The sequence below is a fragment of the Ictalurus punctatus genome, chromosome 17 (genome assembly GCF_001660625.3).
Source record: "Ictalurus punctatus breed USDA103 chromosome 17, Coco_2.0, whole genome shotgun sequence".
Classification (NCBI taxonomy): Eukaryota; Metazoa; Chordata; class Actinopteri; order Siluriformes; family Ictaluridae; genus Ictalurus; species Ictalurus punctatus.
Window position 1 is genome coordinate 16580474 of NC_030432.2, and position 18956 is coordinate 16599429.

The window sequence follows — 18956 nt, forward strand, 5'->3', positions numbered from 1 at the left end:
ACACTCTCACCAACGCACTAATTTCCAAGAGCAGTGTTTGAAAAAATTAAGCAAATGCAAGCAGTTTGAGCTGTAAATCGTTTACAGGAAGGAAACAGGAAGTGCTCAAGCACATCTCTGCAGCTTTTTGCAGAAATGTAAGCATTTCGATGCAACTGGTCATAGAAAAAAGTATTCATTCATTCATCTTCAGTAAGTGATTCATCCTACTCAGAGTTGCAGTGGATCTGGAGCCTACCCCAGGAACACTAGCTGCAAGGCAGGAATACATCACTAATGAAGTGCCAGTCCATTGCAGTGCACTAAACACACACATTCACACTGATGGGCAATTTAGCAAAGCCAATCCAATGTTTTGGGGAGGGGGAAGAAAAACAGAGAACAAGAGAGAACCCACATGGAAACATGTGGAACATGCAAAGCTCCACACAGACAGTATCTGAGCTCTCGGTGATCTCTACAGGCTGAGCACGTCCACAGGATCAAACCAGGTACCCTGGAGCTGTGAGAGGGCAATGCTATCCATGCTAAATCCATGCTGAGGCTGATGTCAATGTACTCAATTGTAAAAAAGTGTAACTTTTTTTTTTTTTTTTTTTTTTTTTTTTTTTTACAACTTTGTAAGATCGACTGTGAAAAAAGCAGACTGCAGTGCTTTTTAAAATCAGCTGCTTTCCACCCAGCTTGTGAAGGCATCCCATTAGATTATACAAAATGTAAAACGTGTGCTGGTGGTTGAGAAAGCAGCTTTCAACACTAAAGCTCTTTTTTTTTCCATCACTGCTAATCCTCTTTCCTGTACCAGTCAGTTTCTGACCACAGTTGCTGACTGGATTGTTTTATTATTACTGACTCTTTCTCAACCCAGCAGTGCCATTAAGTTATTTCAAAATCTCAGTAGCTCTGCTGTGCCAGACACACTCATACCAGCATCGCACACTAATATGTCAAAATCACTATCGCTATCAGTATCTTTGCTGAGCTCAGAATGCTCTATCACCCAAATAATATCTGTTTAGTGGTGGTTTCTCAGTGGTCTACTTGCTTTGATAAAAGGAGTAGAGAAGTGTATAGAAACAGATACGCTACCATCAGTAACTGTTTATCTACTGTATACCTTTGCTTGTATTTTCTCATTTGTAAGTCGCTTTGGATAAAAGTGTCTGCTAAATTAATAAATGTAAATGATTACAAGATCAAAAGGTGTAAGTACAAAGCTAGTGTACCTAATAAAGTGGTCACTATGTGTATGCTGAATTATAAATACATAAATACAATGTGTTGTAGAAAAACAGTCTGAGATCTGAGGTCTGAGATCTTTATTTGTCTTTGTGGGAAATATAATTTCCAGATGCCAACATCCCTGAGAGAGATATGTGTGACAGGACTGCACAGTCCCCTCATCACATGAGATGACGGGGATGTGAATCTTGTCCACAAAAAAGAGAGGAAAATAAAATCCCTATACAATTAAGCCTACTACAAGGAGCCTTTTCCAAAAAGATTAAGCGGCCAGGGGTTTTTCATCCCATTACCTGTTGCATGCTCTGTTCATGATTTATGCTTCAGTATGAGGTTAATGTTTTTTTTTTTTTTTTTTAATTAATTAATAGCTTAAGATAGATTGCTAGGAAAGTGTCCAATAATTAAAAAAAGCAATTTAATTTAAATAGCGCTAACACATTATAGATAAATACTGTATAGGTGAGTGCAAGAAAAAGGCTTAACAAAAAATTATTTGGCTCTGTGCGCTGTAGCTTCATAACACATAATTTCACTTTGAAAACTGATCGAACACTTTGCATTGCTCTAAAATAGTATGTGTAACTTGAGGGATAATTTTATATACCACAGAACCTCTCCTGAAACCCGTCCACCAGTTCCTGCTGTGTCGCTTATGCAGTCATCTCGAAGCAGCCTCGTCGATGTGTCTGCATGTCTCGCACTCGGCGGATAGATTGGATCTGGGGATGGTTGGCTCCCCACTCATTCCAGTGCTTGTATGGGCCACACTCAAACAGGTACTGGTATCCACGATAGCCAGGGTACTGGTACCCAACCCACCTACAAAACAACCAAACTGTGTATTTGTGAAGGTAATCTCTCTTTACAGTAGTGATGTTGATTTCAAAGACAGTTGACGTACGTTCCTCCGGAGACCTGAATGCTTGCTACTCTGTCATAGAAGCCATAGGACCACAGACTGGGGATGTCCTCATCACAAACCTCCATCTTACGGCCTTCAAAGTTTGCACACTCATACAGGCAGATCTTATGATCCTGGGAATCCTGTATGGAAATAGGAACATATGTGAGTTATTATTATTTATTATTGTTGTTGTTGTTGTTGTTGTTGTTGTTGTTGTTGTTATTATTATTTTTAATTAATTAATTAATTATTTTTTTTAAACAACTATCCATGCATACTGACTCTCCAGGAGCCAAAAAGATGCCGTGTTCACATAACGTGTGTGTTTCTGAAACAGTCATTATAACTTAATAGTTTGTCAGAGAGAAATTCAGAGATTGTCTCACTGAATTACTTGGACTTTAGCAGAAAAAAGAGCTTTAAATGGTTTCTCAACGATCATCACTAGCTTCTATAGATCCAAAGATAAGCAATCAAATCCAAATCTAAAAACATTATTAATTGCATCACTATATCATTTGCTGAGCTAATCGGTGCAATATATTGCTTAATGTTCTCTAATGTCTACAAAGTCTTATACTTAGAAAATCTGTTATACAGCATGTAATGTCTCAGCATAGCCTCATCTTATATATATATATATATATATATATATATATATATATATATATATATATATATATATATATATATATATATAAATAAAGCGTTACCTATTTGTTTGTTTATATATATATAAACAAACAAATAGGTAAGGCTTTATATTACAGCTCCCTTAACTGACATTATTAAACAGATTTTTTAAAAACATGAACAAACTATCAATGTTAGCTATAATTCACCATATGTTATTTTAGTTATGTTATAGTTAATTTTGATTCATGTTTTTTTAACATCATAAATAGTCATTCTATATAACCATATCTAACCATTCATTAACAGTGTTTCACATTTTTCTTGACTAGATCTGTTATTTTCCTATTTTACCTTCCTAATATTACTTATGGTTTAGATTATTAGGTAAAGAAGCCTTATTGTAAAATCTTACTTAAAAAAATCAACTGAATACAGAATAAAAATAAACTCTGACTTGTTAAAAAAAACTCCCACCATAGGCTGCAGGTCCAGAGGGTTGACGGTGATTAATAAATGTGAAGATATTTGTATGTCATCACACTACTGACCAGGTGTATATGCATATGAAAATGAGCTGACATTCTCTTGCTCCTAATTCACCCACCATACGGACTGGCCTGAGGGACATGAAACGATCACAGCGGTAGCTATTGGACCAGGTGTCCCAGCGAGGATACTCTCCCTTCTCCAACATGAACATCTCACCACGCATGTCCTGCTGTTCGTAACCCACCCACCTGAAACCACGGAAGAATACACTGTGTATTCACATACATACAATACTGTGTTTCACAAAAGAAATAGTGTTGTAATGAAATATATCAAGAGCCACTAGAACAAAGAGCGGTCTACAACTTAATACAACATTCTGTATGTAATTGGCTTGGCTACAGACTTACGGGCCACACTCCACTCTGATGGAGCGCACACGATCAAAGCCCTTATCGCAGATATTGCGACACTCGCCGTTCAACTCCATCATGCGACCTTGGAAATTCTCACACTCGAACAGATATATCTGGTCAGGCATATAATACTAATTAGAATTTTCAAGCTACACTATTTGGCACAGACTTCATACACTATGCTTTGCAGTGTTTAATAATAAGTTGGTGTAAAATGAACAAACTAATATAACAAATGTACTGGTTTTAACAGAAGAGTATTGACTTACTTTGTATGTGTGCATCCCCATGGCAGAACGGCTCCCAATACTTCCCTGAACAGCGGTATGAGACATGGCTGAGGCTGCAGACACAAAGAGAAAGAGAGGTTAAAATATAAAAAAAATTCAAGCACTGTGACCATTTTGTCACCCTGATAGAAAAGGGGAAATCTCTCGGTTGTTAAGGCTTTACTAGTCAGTAGTAAATTTTAAGGTCACTAGTTTTACTAGCCCTTGTATCTCATCATATTGCCTGGGTGCGCTTGTTTAATATATTCACACAATTTAAATGCAGACAAGACAAAAATGTACAAATGATAAAGTGATAGTCTTGAGTTAACTACTTGAAACCTAGTCAATCTTAACAAGGTGAATTTCACACATCTCTCATGTGCCACACAGATAGAAACAATTTGTCATTTTTCAGGTTTTTCGATAAATTGCATCTATAAGATGTCTTCTCTTAAACTGTAGTAATAAAACTTAGATGTTGATAATTGTTGGAGCGGCATTAGATTTTATACTGAAAAGTTGCAAAAACGAAAAACAAAACAAAAACATTTGCTATAAGAGCTTGTGATATGTATTGTAAAAAAAATATATATATATTCCCTATTTTCCTGTTGTATCTTGAGTTAAATGATAAATTCAACTAGCATCTACTAGCTTTCTGAATTCTATAGTCAGCACCTTAACTTATATGGGACTATATAGGTTCCCCAAAAGGAGGGATCCTCTTTAACCACTTTAAAGGTATCCCTTTAATTATCCATTTAATCCCCCCAAATCTCACCAAAACACTGCAGTCAAGAAGAGAGTGATGGAATGTAAGAGAGGTGCTGGCAGAGGAAAAGATGGCAAGGCCCAAATGAAGCTCTGGTTCCAGCCACAGGAAGGGTTATATATACAAATACACCCCAGTGATGCTACTGAGCCAGCATGCCACCACGCCATTGGATAAAAGTGTTGGCTTTTAGGAACTGACCTTGCTGACTCTGTTTGATGCTTTGTTCCAGGACTCAGCTTGACACCCACCATCGTCAGCAAAAAAAGTCGGCCCACACCATAATTCCCACCCCCTCAACTCCCTCCCTCCCTCCCTCCCTCTGTCCCTTCATTCCGCTCTCTCTTTCTGTCTGTCTCTCTCTCTCTCTCTCTCTCTCTCTCTCTCTCTCTCTCTCTGTCTCTCTCTCTCTCTCTGTCTCTCTCTCCATCTCTCTGAGTGCAATGTGCTGACTTTAGTAGGCTAGTCTCAGCTCTCTCACTGGTGTTATGTGTTATTATGTGTACTGGTGGACTGTTTGCTATGTTTTTGGCTTTTGGTTTCTATGACCTTGACTGAAACAGAAAATCCAGGGCAGTATGAAACAAATGATTTGACAAGAATCGTCTTTAATTACTAGTGCATATGATTCACTTCCATATAAAGTAAGGAAAAAAAAACAACAACGATGTGCCAAAATGGAGGCATTTGTCCACGGAAAATGAACACTAAACATATAACACTTGTTTAACAAGATACTCCAAATGAATGTTCTTTGGATTAAAAGGGCTTATTTATATCATGTCACTTTTCTTTCCACCATATCACACTCCTCCTCATGTTCCCCTCTAGGCTTGTCCAGCAGCCTATTTTGCATAAAATCAAAAGAGTGGGCAGGACACGGATGTTGAATGGATGGACATGTAAAGGCTTATGTGTGTGTGTGTGTGTGTGTGTGTGTGTGTATGTATGTGTGTGTGTGTGTGTGTGTGTGTGTGTGTGTGTGTGTGTGTGTGTGTGCGCGTACATTTATGTGTGGGAGTATGTAAGAGCAGTAGGTCAGTTGAAGCGCTGCATGTTTGAGGGTTGGGAGTAATGAAATGCTTCTGAGTGAATACTTATTGTTTATAATAATTCTGTATCCATGTTATTATTTTAGTGAAATTTTACAGGTTAGATTATAGACCAGCTTTATTTACTTTGGTGATGAAGGCAATATAAATGTGATACAGATAATATAATTGTTAGAATGATCTCAAACTATGACAGACTCCCTCACTGCGGATGTGGGTCTTTCACCTGACAAAAATGTCATGTGTAAAACTATGTATGTAAGCGTTAGGCTTGGCAGGCAGCGGGCACGGTGCCCTCCTGGCAGCCGGTAATGTGGGCTGTGTAAAGCCAGTGGCTCAGGTGCGAACAATGAGGCCTGGAGCAAAGTGCTGACCGTTGGTTGGCCTGTGGCCTAGCTTTCCTTTCAGCCAAGCCATGTATAAATAGATCCCAGTTTGAGGTCAGGACACCGTTGTGTGGAGCCCCTTGACAGCTATTTATTAGGAAGGTCAGGTAAGCTGTGCATCTTGGTCCTTTTAGCCACTTGTGTCATTTTCTGTCTGACTTGCAAAAATCTTTGGTAGGGAGGCACCACTGCACAATGCAGTGTTCAAAATGGCCCAAAACAAAGACAACATGCATACATACTGAACATTGCACATTCACTTAAAAAGCACTCAACAAATCTCATGCAAATTACCAGAACTTCAAAACCACAGTTCATAATTTTCTGGACACTATCCTACTGGATACTTTATTGACTCTACTTTAATAATTAGTTAATAACAGACACACTGTCTCAGTGTTTACAATGTTTTGATTTTGTTAGACTATTGAAATGCATGCTGAATGTTGAACCTGTTTTGTGTGTTTGTTCTTTTTTTGAGTAAGCTCAGTAAAAAGCCATGAGCTTTGTGAAATCTGGCTTGTTAGTGCAATACTCGTATTGATATATTTTTATTATAACACTTTTTCCTATTTTAGGCCTTTTGGAAATAAACGCATTAATAGCTTAATTGCCGAAAATACATGGCCCTATGCATGTTCCCTTAGCCTTATTGCATGTGTGTGTCTGTGTGTGTGTGTGTGTGTGTGTGTGTGTCTCAGGGCTCTCTCTCAGTATTGAGATATTTGCAAGCATGGCTCAGACTGACCCTACACCAGCAGGACCATGGAAGGTGAGTCTGTAGTGATCATGCAAATATACTGAATTGAAAACTGGCTTCATGTTCCTTATAACCTGTCACACTTGTCCAGATCACAATATATGACCAGGAGAACTTCCAGGGCAAACACGTGGACTTCACTTCTTCGTGCAAGAACATCATGGAATGTGGAATTGACAACATTCGCTCACTGAAGGTGGAATGTGGAGCGTAAGTCTCAGCCATGTTGCCCTAGCTTTCAGACAAAAAGCTGACTCGCTCTGATTTTTGATTTCTAATGAGACTATGCAGATCTTTAACTTTGCTGTTGAAAAGTGCTTCGTAACGTTCTTGAGTATGTGTGTGCTTGGGCAGCTGGGTGGGTTATGAGCACTCCAGCTTCTGTGGGCAACAGTTCATCCTGGAGAGAGGAGACTACCCTCGCTGGGAAGCATGGAGTGGCAGCAATGCCTACCATATTGAGAGACTGATGTCCTTCCGCCCAATCTGCTGTGCTGTGAGTCTCATGTCCTGTTCCTATAATAAACATCTCATGTGTATATATATATATATATATATATATATATATATATATATATATATATATATATATAAGTAATGTCATACTACATGTGTCGGATTGCATGCAAAAACATTACAAGTCTATGCTGGTTTTTGCAGAACCAAAAGGAGTCAAAGATCATAGTCTTTGAGCGGGAGAATTTCATTGGGCGCCAGTGGGAGATGAATGATGACTACCCCTCTCTTCAGGCCATGGGCTGGCCCAACAACGAGATTGGATCCATGCAGGTTAAAAGCGGGGCGTGAGTATCATGCTCTCTCACTCTGTCTTACTCTCTGTTTTTCTCTTGCACTATTTCCTCTTATTTTCCGAAATAAAATGATTGACACTGTTGAGTGCAAAAGTTTTCCTACCATTATGAGAAACACAAAAAATGTCATTTATAGCAGTGTAATCAAATTACATTTGTAAGAAGAGCTATAAGTTTTAATGTTCCTGTATTTTCACAAATAACAAAATGCTAAAATAGTGTATGCTATTGTAAGCTATTATTTGTGAAAAAGTCAGCATGATATTGTTTCAGAAGCTTGCTTCTCTTGTTTTAAAGGTAATATAAATATTCTGTAATAACATTACCCAGCCTCTTTCATGTCCTCCATGCAGCTTTTGGTTCCTCTTAATTGGCCTCACTGTTCTTCAGTATGTAATAATGGTTAACATAATTGATATATTTTGTTTTAATATTTACATTAATTGGGATGGTTTCTTGGTCATAGATTAACTCCACAATGAATATATTGTAGATTATCTTTTTAAAATGATTCTTAATGCGGAACTGGTTTAATCCATACCTAGAAAACCAGTCCAGTTTGTCTTTATTGGTGAGTGATAAAATCATCCTACTCTTCTACCTCACTTCTGCTCTCATCTTATTTTAGCTGGGTTTGCTACCAGTATCCTGGCTTCCGTGGCTACCAATATATCTTGGAGTGTGATCGCCATGGAGGCGAATATAAACACTACCGGGAATGGGGATCCCATGCTCACACCTTCCAGGTGCAATCGCTTCGCCGAGTCCAGCAGTGAGGGCTGCCCTCTTCGTCCCTCTCGTGCCCCGTCTCTCCCTCCCATGCCCATCTCCATCTCCTCACACACCTCCTCATCCTCCCCCTCCTTCTCATCTTCATCCTCTACTTCCTCCTCTCCTCTACTCTTCCATTCCTGCTGTGACCAGACCAGTTATGGCACAGGCTTGATATCTGGTGCTACATGGCAAAGTGTTAACAGTGCTTTTTTTCTTTTCATCACTCTTGCCATTACAAAAAAGATGGGAGTGACAGATCACCAGCTTGCAGAAGCTGTGAATGAAGCAGTGAATCAGAATTTGATACTTATCATTGTCAAAGTGTGATCAGTGCTAAAGTGATCAATAAAAGCATAAAAACATAAAAATACCCTGAGAATATTTTGTCCCCCGCCAAAACCGTCAGAATAAATGACCTGAAGATTTGTTGTGAAACCAAATTAGTCAAAAGTGAAGTAAATTGTATTTTAGCTCTATGTAAATTTGAAACTGGATTAAAAAAATGAGGCAGGGAATTTTGGGGTCTGTAAGTATGAGGATTTAGACATTGATTTTTTTTTTTTTTTTTAATGTTTACACTTACAAGAAGTTATGAAGAGTCTATAGTTTAAAATGTCCAATTTTCAAATGTTCAAATATGGCAAAAAAACCAAAAAACCCAACAACAAACAAACAGAAAACAAACAAACACCACCAACATCATCGGTCATGGGAAGGCTATCCCAGGGAATTCAGGGCACAAGGCAGGAGACCTAGCAGGGCAAAAACGGACACCAATTCACACACTACAGACAGTTTAGAGATGTCAATTAGCCTACACTGCATGTCTTTGGACTCAGGGAGGAAACCAGAGTACCCAGAAGAAACCCCTGAAACATAGGGAGAACATGCAAGCTGCAAGGAGAACATGCAACCAGACGAGGGATTCGAGCCTCCAACCCCAGAGGCAAACATGCTGTGCCCATTATATCAATACATTAAAGCGCACCTATTATGGTTTTGAAACATGCCTAATTTTGTTTAAGAGGTCTCACAATTGATTTACATGCATCCAAGGTCTAAAAACACTTTAATGTGCTCATAATTTAAACTGTAGCATTACCCTGCTCCTCCCCCCAGTGTCACAAACGACTCTTAAATGATCCGTTCTAAAGGATTCATTCCAAACTCCTCCTTTCCGAAAGCATACTCTGCTCTGATTGGGCAGATGTCCCAGCCTGTTTTTGATTGGTCTACCGTTGTCAGCGTGTGTCGAAAAGGAAACGCCCACTACCATGACGAGAATCAACTCGGTCTGAAAAAAAAATTGAAGACGGCGGGGTTTTTGTTACACACCTATGTACAGGAAGTAAGTCTGGAATTACTAATGACTCGTTTCAGCTGTTCAGAATCGGTTCCTTCTTTTGGGAGTCATTAACTCCGTGTGTCGTGCGCTTTGATTTTATTAAAACTTTGCAGACGTTTTTTACATTCACAAACCGCTCTATAACACACTACATGAAATGTAATATTTGAAAAACTATAATAGGTGCACTTTAAAGATAGCATACATTAATGCAATAATTAGGCCTATTGCCATATTTAATCATGTTTGTAATCTTCAAATAGAATTTTTTTTTTTTTTTTTTTTTTTTGCTTAGTAAGTGTACATCCACATTTAGGTAAGATTGCTAACCTGCTGAAGAATCAAGCTTGGTTTTATGCACAGAAACAAGCCAAGTTGGTTAAGCTAGTACACTATCTGTACCAGGAAGCTAATTATTTTCTAGCTTCTGTATTGCTTGACTAAATTGGTGAATATTTTTTTTTTTCTAAATCACTGTTTAAAAACAAAACACCTTGTTATATGGTTAGAGTTAAATAACTTGAGCAGCTTGGCCTGCTCTTTTGTAGCTGGTCAGACCAGTTGGATTTTTCATCAGACCTATTTACAGTTCTTTTATTTTTATTTTTGTTTTTAGTTTAGGAACACAAACAGCACATGCTCATTTACTAAAGTAACCTCAGTATATTGTTGTGTAATTAAAAATGAAACATTTTGTGTAACTACTATGCCAAATATGAGGCAGGTCTTGATTTGTATCACGCGCATTGGAACGAAGGAGGGAACAAACAAAAACCCAACACGTGCGCCACCCGGTGGCACAACAGGAAGGCTGCGGCAAAGAGATCCGGAAGTAGGACGATGACGTCATTTAAAATGTCAACTCTACAAAAACACACGACTTGTCGAAATAGACGATAGATTTGAAACGCCGGAAAGTTAAACAGTATCATTATTTTTCTGGGAACCGGAAACGGTAGAACAGGAGGATAATGTCTGTTGTGTTGGCGATAATAACAGCTGCTGTTACAGCATATGTACTTATTTACTATAACGTGTTTAGAGGAGCCCGGTGTAGAAGTACCGTGATGCTGAAAGGGAAGACAGCTGTAGTCACTGGTGAGTTTTAACACTTAAAACTGATTTCATTTACAGTTTACAGGAAATGCAACGTCGCTGTAATTAGTATTAATTATCCCAGTGTAGTGAAGTGTGATTCTGTTAAACCGCGACTGGGATTGAAACTGTAGATCTAATAGTGATGATTGCTTTCCAGCTTGATTTGATGGGATTCCCCATCCTAACCAAACAAATATATGTCACAGGTGCTAACACTGGCATTGGGAAGGCAACAGCCCTGGATTTGGCCAGACGAGGAGCCAGGGTTATTCTGGCCTGCCGGAACAAGGAGAAAGCCGAGGCGGCTGTGTATGACATCAGAAGGGTAAAGTTGTTCTGATGAGATGTCTTCCTCATGGATTTGGTGGTGTACAATACAACGTATTAAACATTTGTTTCTGTGTTTTGTAGGAAAGTGGTAACACAGCTGTTCTGTTCATGCATCTGGACTTGGCCAGCCTTAAGTCTGTGCGCGATTTTGCTGAGACATTTCTCAAGACTGAGCCCAGACTGGACCTGCTCATCAACAATGCAGGTGCCTTTTAGCATCCCTGTGTATTACTGGGGTGTCCAGGGGATCCACACACTAACTACAGAGTGTCCCAAAAGTCTCCATAAAGGGTTGTGCCTCCGTCAGTGGATGTTCTTGGACGTACGCTTCTCGGTTGTTCCACAACACTTCCAGTATATTCGAATTTGTTAATAAGTTTGGGAGCAGTGTCGTGTGACGTGCTTGCCATGTTAAAGTCCATCGCAACCTTGCGACAGCTTCCAGATCCAGCCATGAGAATGATGTTAATATGTTCTTTTGTCATAGGCATTCTTAAAGGCTATCTGGAAAAAAAATAAATAAATAAACTAAAGTAGGGTGCACAGTGGCTTAGTGGTTAGCACGTTCGCCTCACACCTCCAGGGTCGGGGGTATGATTCCCACTGTGGCCCAGTATAGGCGGAGTTTGGTCGTTCTCCCCGTGCTGCGGGGGTTTCCTCCAGGTACTCTGGTTTCCTCCCCCAGTCCAAAGACATGCATGGTAGGCTGATTGGCGTGTCCAAAGTGTCCTTAGTGTATGAATGGGTGGGTGAATGTGTATGTGATTGTGTGCCCTGCGATGGATTGGCACCCTGTCCAGGGTGTACCCCACTTTGTGCCCGATGCTCCTGGGATAGGCTCCAGGTTCCCCGTGACCCTGAAGGAAGGATAAGTGGTATAGAAGATGGATGGATGGATGGATGGAAACTAAAGTAGGAAAAATTTAGCAAGACATTTTTGTAAAAAGTATTAATTTCCCCAATGTATGGAGACTTGGGACACTCTGTAGACCGTCTTGCAGTGTGTAGTGTTTCCTCCTCACAGCTCCAGGATCCCTGGTTCGATCCTGAGCTAAGGGCTTACTGTTTTGCATGTTTTCCCTGTCTTGTTGTGGGTTTTCTCTGGGTTCTCTGGTTTCCTCTCACTAAACTGCCCCAGGTATGAATGAAAGAGTGTGTGTGTGTGTGCGCGTGTGTGTGTTCGTGTGCGAATGGTACCCTTTGACGGACCGGGATATGCCTCACGTGATTTGCTGTTCTTGGGATAGGCTCCGGATCTAACATGACACTTGACCAGGATAAAGCAGAACTACCTTCATGTGCACTGTTATCACACTTTATTTTGGAAACTGTTTTGTTGTTCATTCAGAACATATCATTGTGACGTGTGAGCAAAGTAAAGTCTTTCCTGGCTTACATAATGTTTATTATTATTTTAAATTCTGGCCTGAAGGACTGATGCTAGCAGGCAGAACTGAGGATGGCTTTGGCATGATGTTCGGGGTTAACCACCTGGGCCACTTTCTTCTGACTCTGTTGCTGCTGGATCGGCTGAAGGCATCAGGGCAGAGTCGAATCATCAACGTGTCATCCAAACTGCATCGGATGGGCTCTGTGGACTTTAACACTCTCAACACACACAAGGATGTGGTGACAGGGCAGTCACTGTGGCACTGCTTCATGGCCTACTGCCATAGCAAACTTTGTAATGTGCTGTTTACCCGAGAGTTGGCCAACCGTCTGGAGGGGAGCAGTGTGACCTGCTATAGCCTGCATCCTGGTTAGTGATCAAATCAGTTACAACCTTCTCCTTTTTGTGTTTTTACTATAACGTGTGGATCTCTCACAGTGTCGACTCAGTAATATCATGATATGATAACAAGATCCATGTCATGTTCGTGTTCATGTCACATCCTGTGCACATAGTGTTTAAAATGTCTAACATTACACACACTCCGGGGCCATAGTTCTTTCAGTACAGAAATGTTGCAGATCATTCAAAGTTAGGACTCATTTCATGTTAATACAGCATCTTAACAGGCTATTTTTATTTTTATTTTTAATAAAACTGAACAGAACAGTAGTGACATGATGTGTAAAAGGCTGTCTGCAAGTTTATTCCCAAAATCTTCATTGTTTGAAAAAATATAAAGGAAAAGCTTCTGTATGAAGTTATGTCTCATATTGCCTCAGTGTTTGCTTGTTTATTTTTTATTCATTATTTTTTACATTCTTGTTCATTGCTTGGTCCTTTTTTGCCCGACCATGTATTAGGGACATGTTGTGTGAATTGACTTATTCCTGCTTAGTTACTGTTGCTAGGTAGATTTCTAAAAAATGGTGGTCAGCAGGTAGTGCCTCGGTTCAGTCCTCTGCCTTAAGATACGTTCATACATGCAGCGACAGAGCGATCGGAGACCGCTCATTTCCAGTGAAACGCTAGCAAGAAAACTGGTGGAATGCTAGTTGCTCCGCCCACTGATAAATGATTCACATTGACAAGTATAAAGCTGTAACTAAAGAGGAATGAATAAGTAAGATTTAATAGACTGCTTCTGGGTATCAGGGGAAAAATAAATATATTTATGAAACTTAAACAATGATAAATGACTTCAACAAATGACAGCAGCACAAAAAAAGTACAATTGAAGCCAAATACTATCATCTAGGGGTCATGGGGTTTCTGGCCCGAATGTGACTGAGATTAATCTGATGTCAAGCCACTTAAAAGTTGTGCTTCACCAGGCTCACTCCATATATTCTTTCCTTGTATGTCTTTCCTTTCAGGAGTAGTAGCTACAGAAATTGGCCGCAATATAAATTTGTGCATGAGGCTGCTGCAGATGATCTTCTCCAAGCTCTTCTTTCTGACGCCAGAAGGCGGAGCTCAGACCACGCTGCATTGTGCTCTCCAGGAGGGCTTGGAGCCTCTGAGTGGCCGATACTTCACCTCTTGCACCCTCCACGAAGTCAGTGACATGGCCCGAGACGATGGGCTGGCCAAAAAGCTGTGGGAAGTGAGCGAGAGGATGTGTGGCCTGTCGTGAGAGAGAGGTATGAGGGGCACAGAAGAATGTCAGGAGAGAAAATGACACCAAATTCCTTATGTGCAGCAGTTTCACAGGGGTTTACTTTATGACCACTGGGTGCCTAGTGCCAGTGTAGTGATGTTGTGTGATCATAAATTAGACTGTACTTATACATTCCACTGACACTGTTTGGTCAGCGGAAGTGAGATTGATATATCATTAATCACTGTTATTATATTCCAGTTCGTAGTGTTAAATGTTCTTACTATTGGAATATATTGTAATTTGTCACTATAACAGGAATTCCTGTGAACGGGAATATGTAATTGGAAAATTAAGAGATGAACATTTGCTCATAAATGGAATAACAAAAATGTCATAACATGATAATCATGTAATATCAAAATAATGCTAACTTTATGAATAAAGTTTGGAGAAATGGTCATGATACGCGGTACATATAGTGATATTTAGGTTTGCTAACAGTGCCAGTGCCTTTTCCTAACAAAGAAAAGAAGGGAAAATAAAACAATAGGTATACACACTCACCGTCCATTTTAATAGGAACACCTGTACACCTGCTCTTATATAGTGTTATCAAATCAGCCAATCACGTGGCAGCAGCATAAAGCATAAAATCATGCAGTTACGGGTCAAGAGCTTCGGTTAGTGTTCACATCAAATATGAGAATGGGGAAAAAGTATGATCTCTGTGTAACCGTGGCATGGTTGTTGGTGCCAGATTGGCTGGCACCCCAATCCTGGGATTTTGAGTTTACACAGAATGGAGTGAGTGACTGTTCTGTGGGTAGAAATGCCTTGTTGATGAGAGAGGTCAGAGGAAATTGGGCAGATTGGTTCGAGCTATCAGGAAAGATATAGTAACTCTTTATAACCATGGTGAGCAGAAAATGATCTCAGCATGCACAATACATCAAACCTTGAGAGTCACCCAAAGGCTCTTTGAAAATGGACAGTTGAAAATTAGGAAAAAAAAATCACCTGGTCCTTTTCCAGGGTTCAACTGTCCAGTTTGGGTGAGTCTGTGCCCATGAGAGCCTCAGATTCCTGTTTTTGGCTGACAGGAGTGGAACCTGATGTGGTCTTCTGCAGTTGTAGCCCACCCACCTCAAGATTTGATGCGTTGTGTGTTCTGAGATGCTTTTCTGCTCACCACGGTTGTAAAGAGTGATTATTTACTGTAGAGTTACTGTAGACTTCCTGTCAGTTCAGACCAGTCTGGTCATACTCCTCTGATCTCTCTCATCAACAAGGTGTTTCAGCCTGCAGAGGGCACACAGGATGTTTTTTGTTTTTTTGCACCATTCTGTGTAAACTCTAGAGACTATTGTGTGTGAAAATCCCAGGAGATCAGCAGTTTTTGAAATTCTCAAACCAGCCCATCTGGCACTAACAACCATGCTACGGTCAAAGTCACAGAGATGACATTTTTCCCCATTCTGATGTTTGATGTGAACAATAACCAAAGCTCTTGAACTGTATCAGCATGATTTTATGCATTGCACAGCTGGCACATGATTGACTGATTGAATAACTGCATAAATGAGAAGGTGTACAGGTGTTCCTTTTAAAGTCACCAGTGTGTGTGTACATATATGCAATATATAATGTCTCAGAGAAGTGTATGTTTATTACAATATCAGTATTCTATCTGTCTCTGTATCACAATATCAGTTTTATAGCTTCATATCTCCCAGTCTTGTGCTATCAGATGCATTGTATTGGGAGCTCCTGTTGCTGTACCTGCTCAGTTTTCTTCACTAGGTGGCAGTAGTGTGCCACTGAACCACTCCAGACCTACCCTCCTTATAAGCATGAGCGAGAGGGCAACATAACCCTAACTAAAAAGACATCTGTCAAGATGACAGCCATCGGGATATGGTGCTGCAAAGCTTTAGAGAACATTGCGAATTTGAAATCATTTCCTGTCATTTTGGAATTGTGTTGTATTCCTAATCAGTTACGTTTTTACAGCCTCGTCTGCTATTCACTGACCTTCCTTTCATTTCCTGAAAGGGCTCCTTGACCAGACCAGACCTAAACAGAAATAACATTTTAAACCGTCACACAAGGTGTGCTGTGATGATCAGCTTTGCCTGGGTATTGCGTCCAGGTGTTCATAGTGTGGTTGGGATCGCTACAGAGAGAGCCAAGACTCAAGGCTGCCAGGAGGTCGATGAGAGTGAAGCTATATGGAGTGAAAGCCTTTCTCAGGCTCGTGCTTGTCGTATGATTAGGCTGTTGCTTATGGACGGTACTTTTATACATAGAAATGATTTTAGCATGCACAATTGACTGAGCCATTGACTGATATTGTACGCTTGGTGCCGTGTTCCACTCTCTAATGCACTCTTTTGACTCTTTGGCCTTTCACAGCATTCTGTAGAGAGACAGAGACTGTGCTGATGAGTTAGAAGACCTTGAAAATCTTTCAGTGCTCTCGTTCATCGTTAAAAAATACTAGACACTTATACTAGGGGTGGGTAATATGCTACTAATATCATATTACGATTCTCAGACATTTCTAGGATACACGATGTGCATCATGATGTTTAGGTGTGTGAACAATTGCTAGCAATACAGTAGTACTGCATTTACAAAAAAAAAAACCTGTTTGATGATCTTTAATATTGACTATTTTAAATATTTTTCTATAGTTTTTATTGTAATTTTTTTTTATATTGAATAAACAAATAAATAAACAACGAACACTGAAAAGATGGAATTTAGATGGAAAATACAAAACTTTGAACTGATATCACTTTTAATGAGTACTTCACTAAAATCTTAAAATACTGTTTGATCATTTATGTTATTTAGTCAAGGAATATTTGGGAAAACTGACACTAAATATAATGCTATAAATAAAATATTTGTGTCCTCTTTATTTTGTCCTAAGGGTATGCAAATTTGTTTTTTCCACTGTAAACGTCACAATATATAATAAACAATAAGACATTGCTTAACAGTTACTCACACACATTGCCATGCTTTCTTCAACATCAATACCAACTTTATTTTTCACTTTTTTTGCTAACTAGAAAGCAAGGTTGGTTCCCAACTCTGAAAAATGTAAAGTTACAGATAGAGATGTCATCCAGCTACAGCCTTGCGCAAACAGCTGGTGATGTATATGTCAATGTTCTGTTAAAGTTCTGAAAAAATTCCCAAAATTAGCAGTAGTATGATCCTTCTTCAATAGTATGCTGCATGAGATTCAGCCTCCTCCGCGTATTTCTCAATGCACCGTAAGTCCGCTGTTCAATTCGATCTCTAGACGTGATACATCGATGAGTGATGCCAGGTGTTTGCTTTGGATGCACTCCCGAGCACATGGGCACAGTACTTAACCACTGGATTAGTGCATCAATTAGCAATCACTGCATGGGATAGCCCTGATTGATCGAGAACGCTGATGGCCGGGTGAGTGTGAGACAAGCTGGAACTTGTGTTTGTGTAAAAACAGCTGACTCTGTTCTTCTGTGTACTCTGCATTGGGTTATATCCACTAGGTAGAACCTGTGCTGTTCCCAACACCAGGTTTGTCCCAATCACAAATCCTTTATATAATAATTTGCACTAGAAACTGATCCAAACACTTTCCAAAATTTATTTGTGGTGTAGGTGATGTGTACCAAAATGGCTGAAACGTAAAGGATGTCCACATGCATCTGTAATTCTGTGGAGGTTCAGGGCTGTTTTTTTTCTTTTAGACCGGTCATCACTCTTCGGATAAGCAGTACAGAAAATGTATGGATGGATGGATACACCGTAGGCTACTTGTATTATTATATATGACTTTATAAGTACACATGGTGGAACAGTCGCAGAGTCTCACAGCTCCAGGGTTTCCGTTTCTATCTTGAGCTTGGGTTAATGGTAGTGTGGTTTCGGATGCACTCCCTGTGTTTGCGTGGGTTTCCTACATGCTCTCAGGTTTTCTCCCAACTGCCAAATAACATGCTTGGTAGGTGGATTGGTGATGATAAACAGGCCCTAATGTGGTTGAGTGTGTGAATGTGTGTGTTTGCATGATGTCCTGTCCCATCCAGGGTGTATTCCCAACTCACACCCAGTGTTCCCAGGCTACAGATCCTCTAGCAGCCTGTGTAATCCATAGCATCACATGTCATTCAGTGCAATCTGACATTAGCCAGCTCAACGCTCAACTTGATGCAGCACGTATTTTTCATATTTAATGTACAGCTCATTAATTATGATTACCGTCTTTAAAGAGGCTGTCGATAGACATTGTTTCTATGTGACACTTTGCATTAGTTAAATATAGTTCTGGAAATCTAGCACATTCTCCTGGCCTTTTGTTTATATTTCTCAGTACATAAGACCGTTAGGTACACTCCGTCCTTGTGCAGGATATAAGTCACACCTACATTATGGATAAACATCACATGACATGCCTGGGGGTGTGTAGCAGGTGTTGAGGGTCTGATCCTCAGGACGTAGGTCTGTAGGGACTAGTGATGGGAAGTTCGGATCATTTTACTGACTCGGATCTTTGAATCTCGTTCAGCAAAATGAACGAATCTTTTATTGAGTCATTCGTTCATTTCGTTCATTTCAGCAGAATATAATTGAAATGATAAATGTTAAATTCCCCAACATATCTAGTACTTGC

The 18956-nt window shown here is 39.8% G+C and overlaps 3 protein-coding genes across 7 annotated transcripts in view; 2 read left to right on the forward strand and 1 right to left on the reverse strand.

The window, feature by feature from the left end:
• Positions 1 to 1245: 1245 nt before the first annotated feature.
• Positions 1246 to 8880, forward strand: cryba1a (crystallin, beta A1a). 2 transcript variants are annotated; one of them, XM_017491449.3, is made up of 7 exons: positions 1246 to 2021; positions 2186 to 2311; positions 6874 to 6944; positions 7024 to 7142; positions 7287 to 7428; positions 7593 to 7735; positions 8373 to 8880. In XM_017491449.3, the coding sequence occupies exons 1-7, from the start codon at positions 2003 to 2005 to the stop codon at positions 8518 to 8520; spliced, it is 768 nt and encodes a 255-aa protein (XP_017346938.3). In that variant the 5' UTR covers positions 1246 to 2002; the 3' UTR covers positions 8521 to 8880. The 2 variants fall into 2 exon arrangements, with proteins under 2 accessions (XP_017346938.3, XP_017346939.1); XM_017491450.3 differs by lacking the exons at positions 1246 to 2021; positions 2186 to 2311 and adding an exon at positions 6193 to 6279.
• Positions 3276 to 5000, reverse strand: crybb1l3 (crystallin, beta B1, like 3). The gene is made up of 4 exons (XM_017491451.3): positions 4744 to 5000; positions 3960 to 4033; positions 3685 to 3803; positions 3276 to 3522 (listed from the first exon to the last, which is right to left on the reverse strand). The coding sequence occupies exons 2-4, from the start codon at positions 4023 to 4025 to the stop codon at positions 3321 to 3323; spliced, it is 387 nt and encodes a 128-aa protein (XP_017346940.3). The 5' UTR covers positions 4026 to 4033; positions 4744 to 5000; the 3' UTR covers positions 3276 to 3320.
• A 917-nt stretch (positions 8881 to 9797) lies between the features above and the next one.
• dhrs13a.3 (dehydrogenase/reductase (SDR family) member 13a, duplicate 3) overlaps positions 9798 to 18956 on the forward strand; it is a 52313-nt gene continuing 43154 nt past the window's right edge. The window contains exons 1-6 of one of the 4 annotated variants that reach the window (NM_001201094.2): positions 9798 to 9866; positions 10906 to 10961; positions 11168 to 11286; positions 11373 to 11496; positions 12724 to 13050; positions 14058 to 14324. In NM_001201094.2, coding sequence (NP_001188023.1) covers positions 9856 to 9866; positions 10906 to 10961; positions 11168 to 11286; positions 11373 to 11496; positions 12724 to 13050; positions 14058 to 14317 — 897 coding nt within the window. In that variant the 5' untranslated portion in view covers positions 9798 to 9855 and the 3' untranslated portion in view covers positions 14318 to 14324. Of the gene's footprint in view, positions 9867 to 10697; positions 10962 to 11167; positions 11287 to 11372; positions 11497 to 12723; positions 13051 to 14057; positions 17287 to 18956 lie in introns of those variants that run through there. The other 3 variants (XM_017490134.3, XM_017490132.3, XM_017490131.3) reach the window with 3 other exon arrangements.

Bases quoted from the DNA above. Each gene is read 5' to 3' on its own strand.
- cryba1a (XM_017491449.3), top strand. The intron at 7,143-7,286 runs GTAAGTCTCAGC...GTGCTTGGGCAG, and splicing joins CTGAAGGTGGAATGTGGAGC to CTGGGTGGGTTATGAGCACT. The intron at 7,736-8,372 runs GTGAGTATCATG...ATCTTATTTTAG, and splicing joins ATGCAGGTTAAAAGCGGGGC to CTGGGTTTGCTACCAGTATC.
- crybb1l3 (XM_017491451.3), bottom strand. From the start codon at position 4,025: ATGTCTCATACCGCTGTTCAGGGAAGTATTGGGAGCCGTTCTGCCATG. The intron at 3,804-3,959 runs GTAAGTCAATAC...ATGCCTGACCAG, and splicing joins TGGGGATGCACACATACAAA to ATATATCTGTTCGAGTGTGA. The intron at 3,523-3,684 runs GTAAGTCTGTAG...CCGTGGTTTCAG, and splicing joins ATCAGAGTGGAGTGTGGCCC to GTGGGTGGGTTACGAACAGC.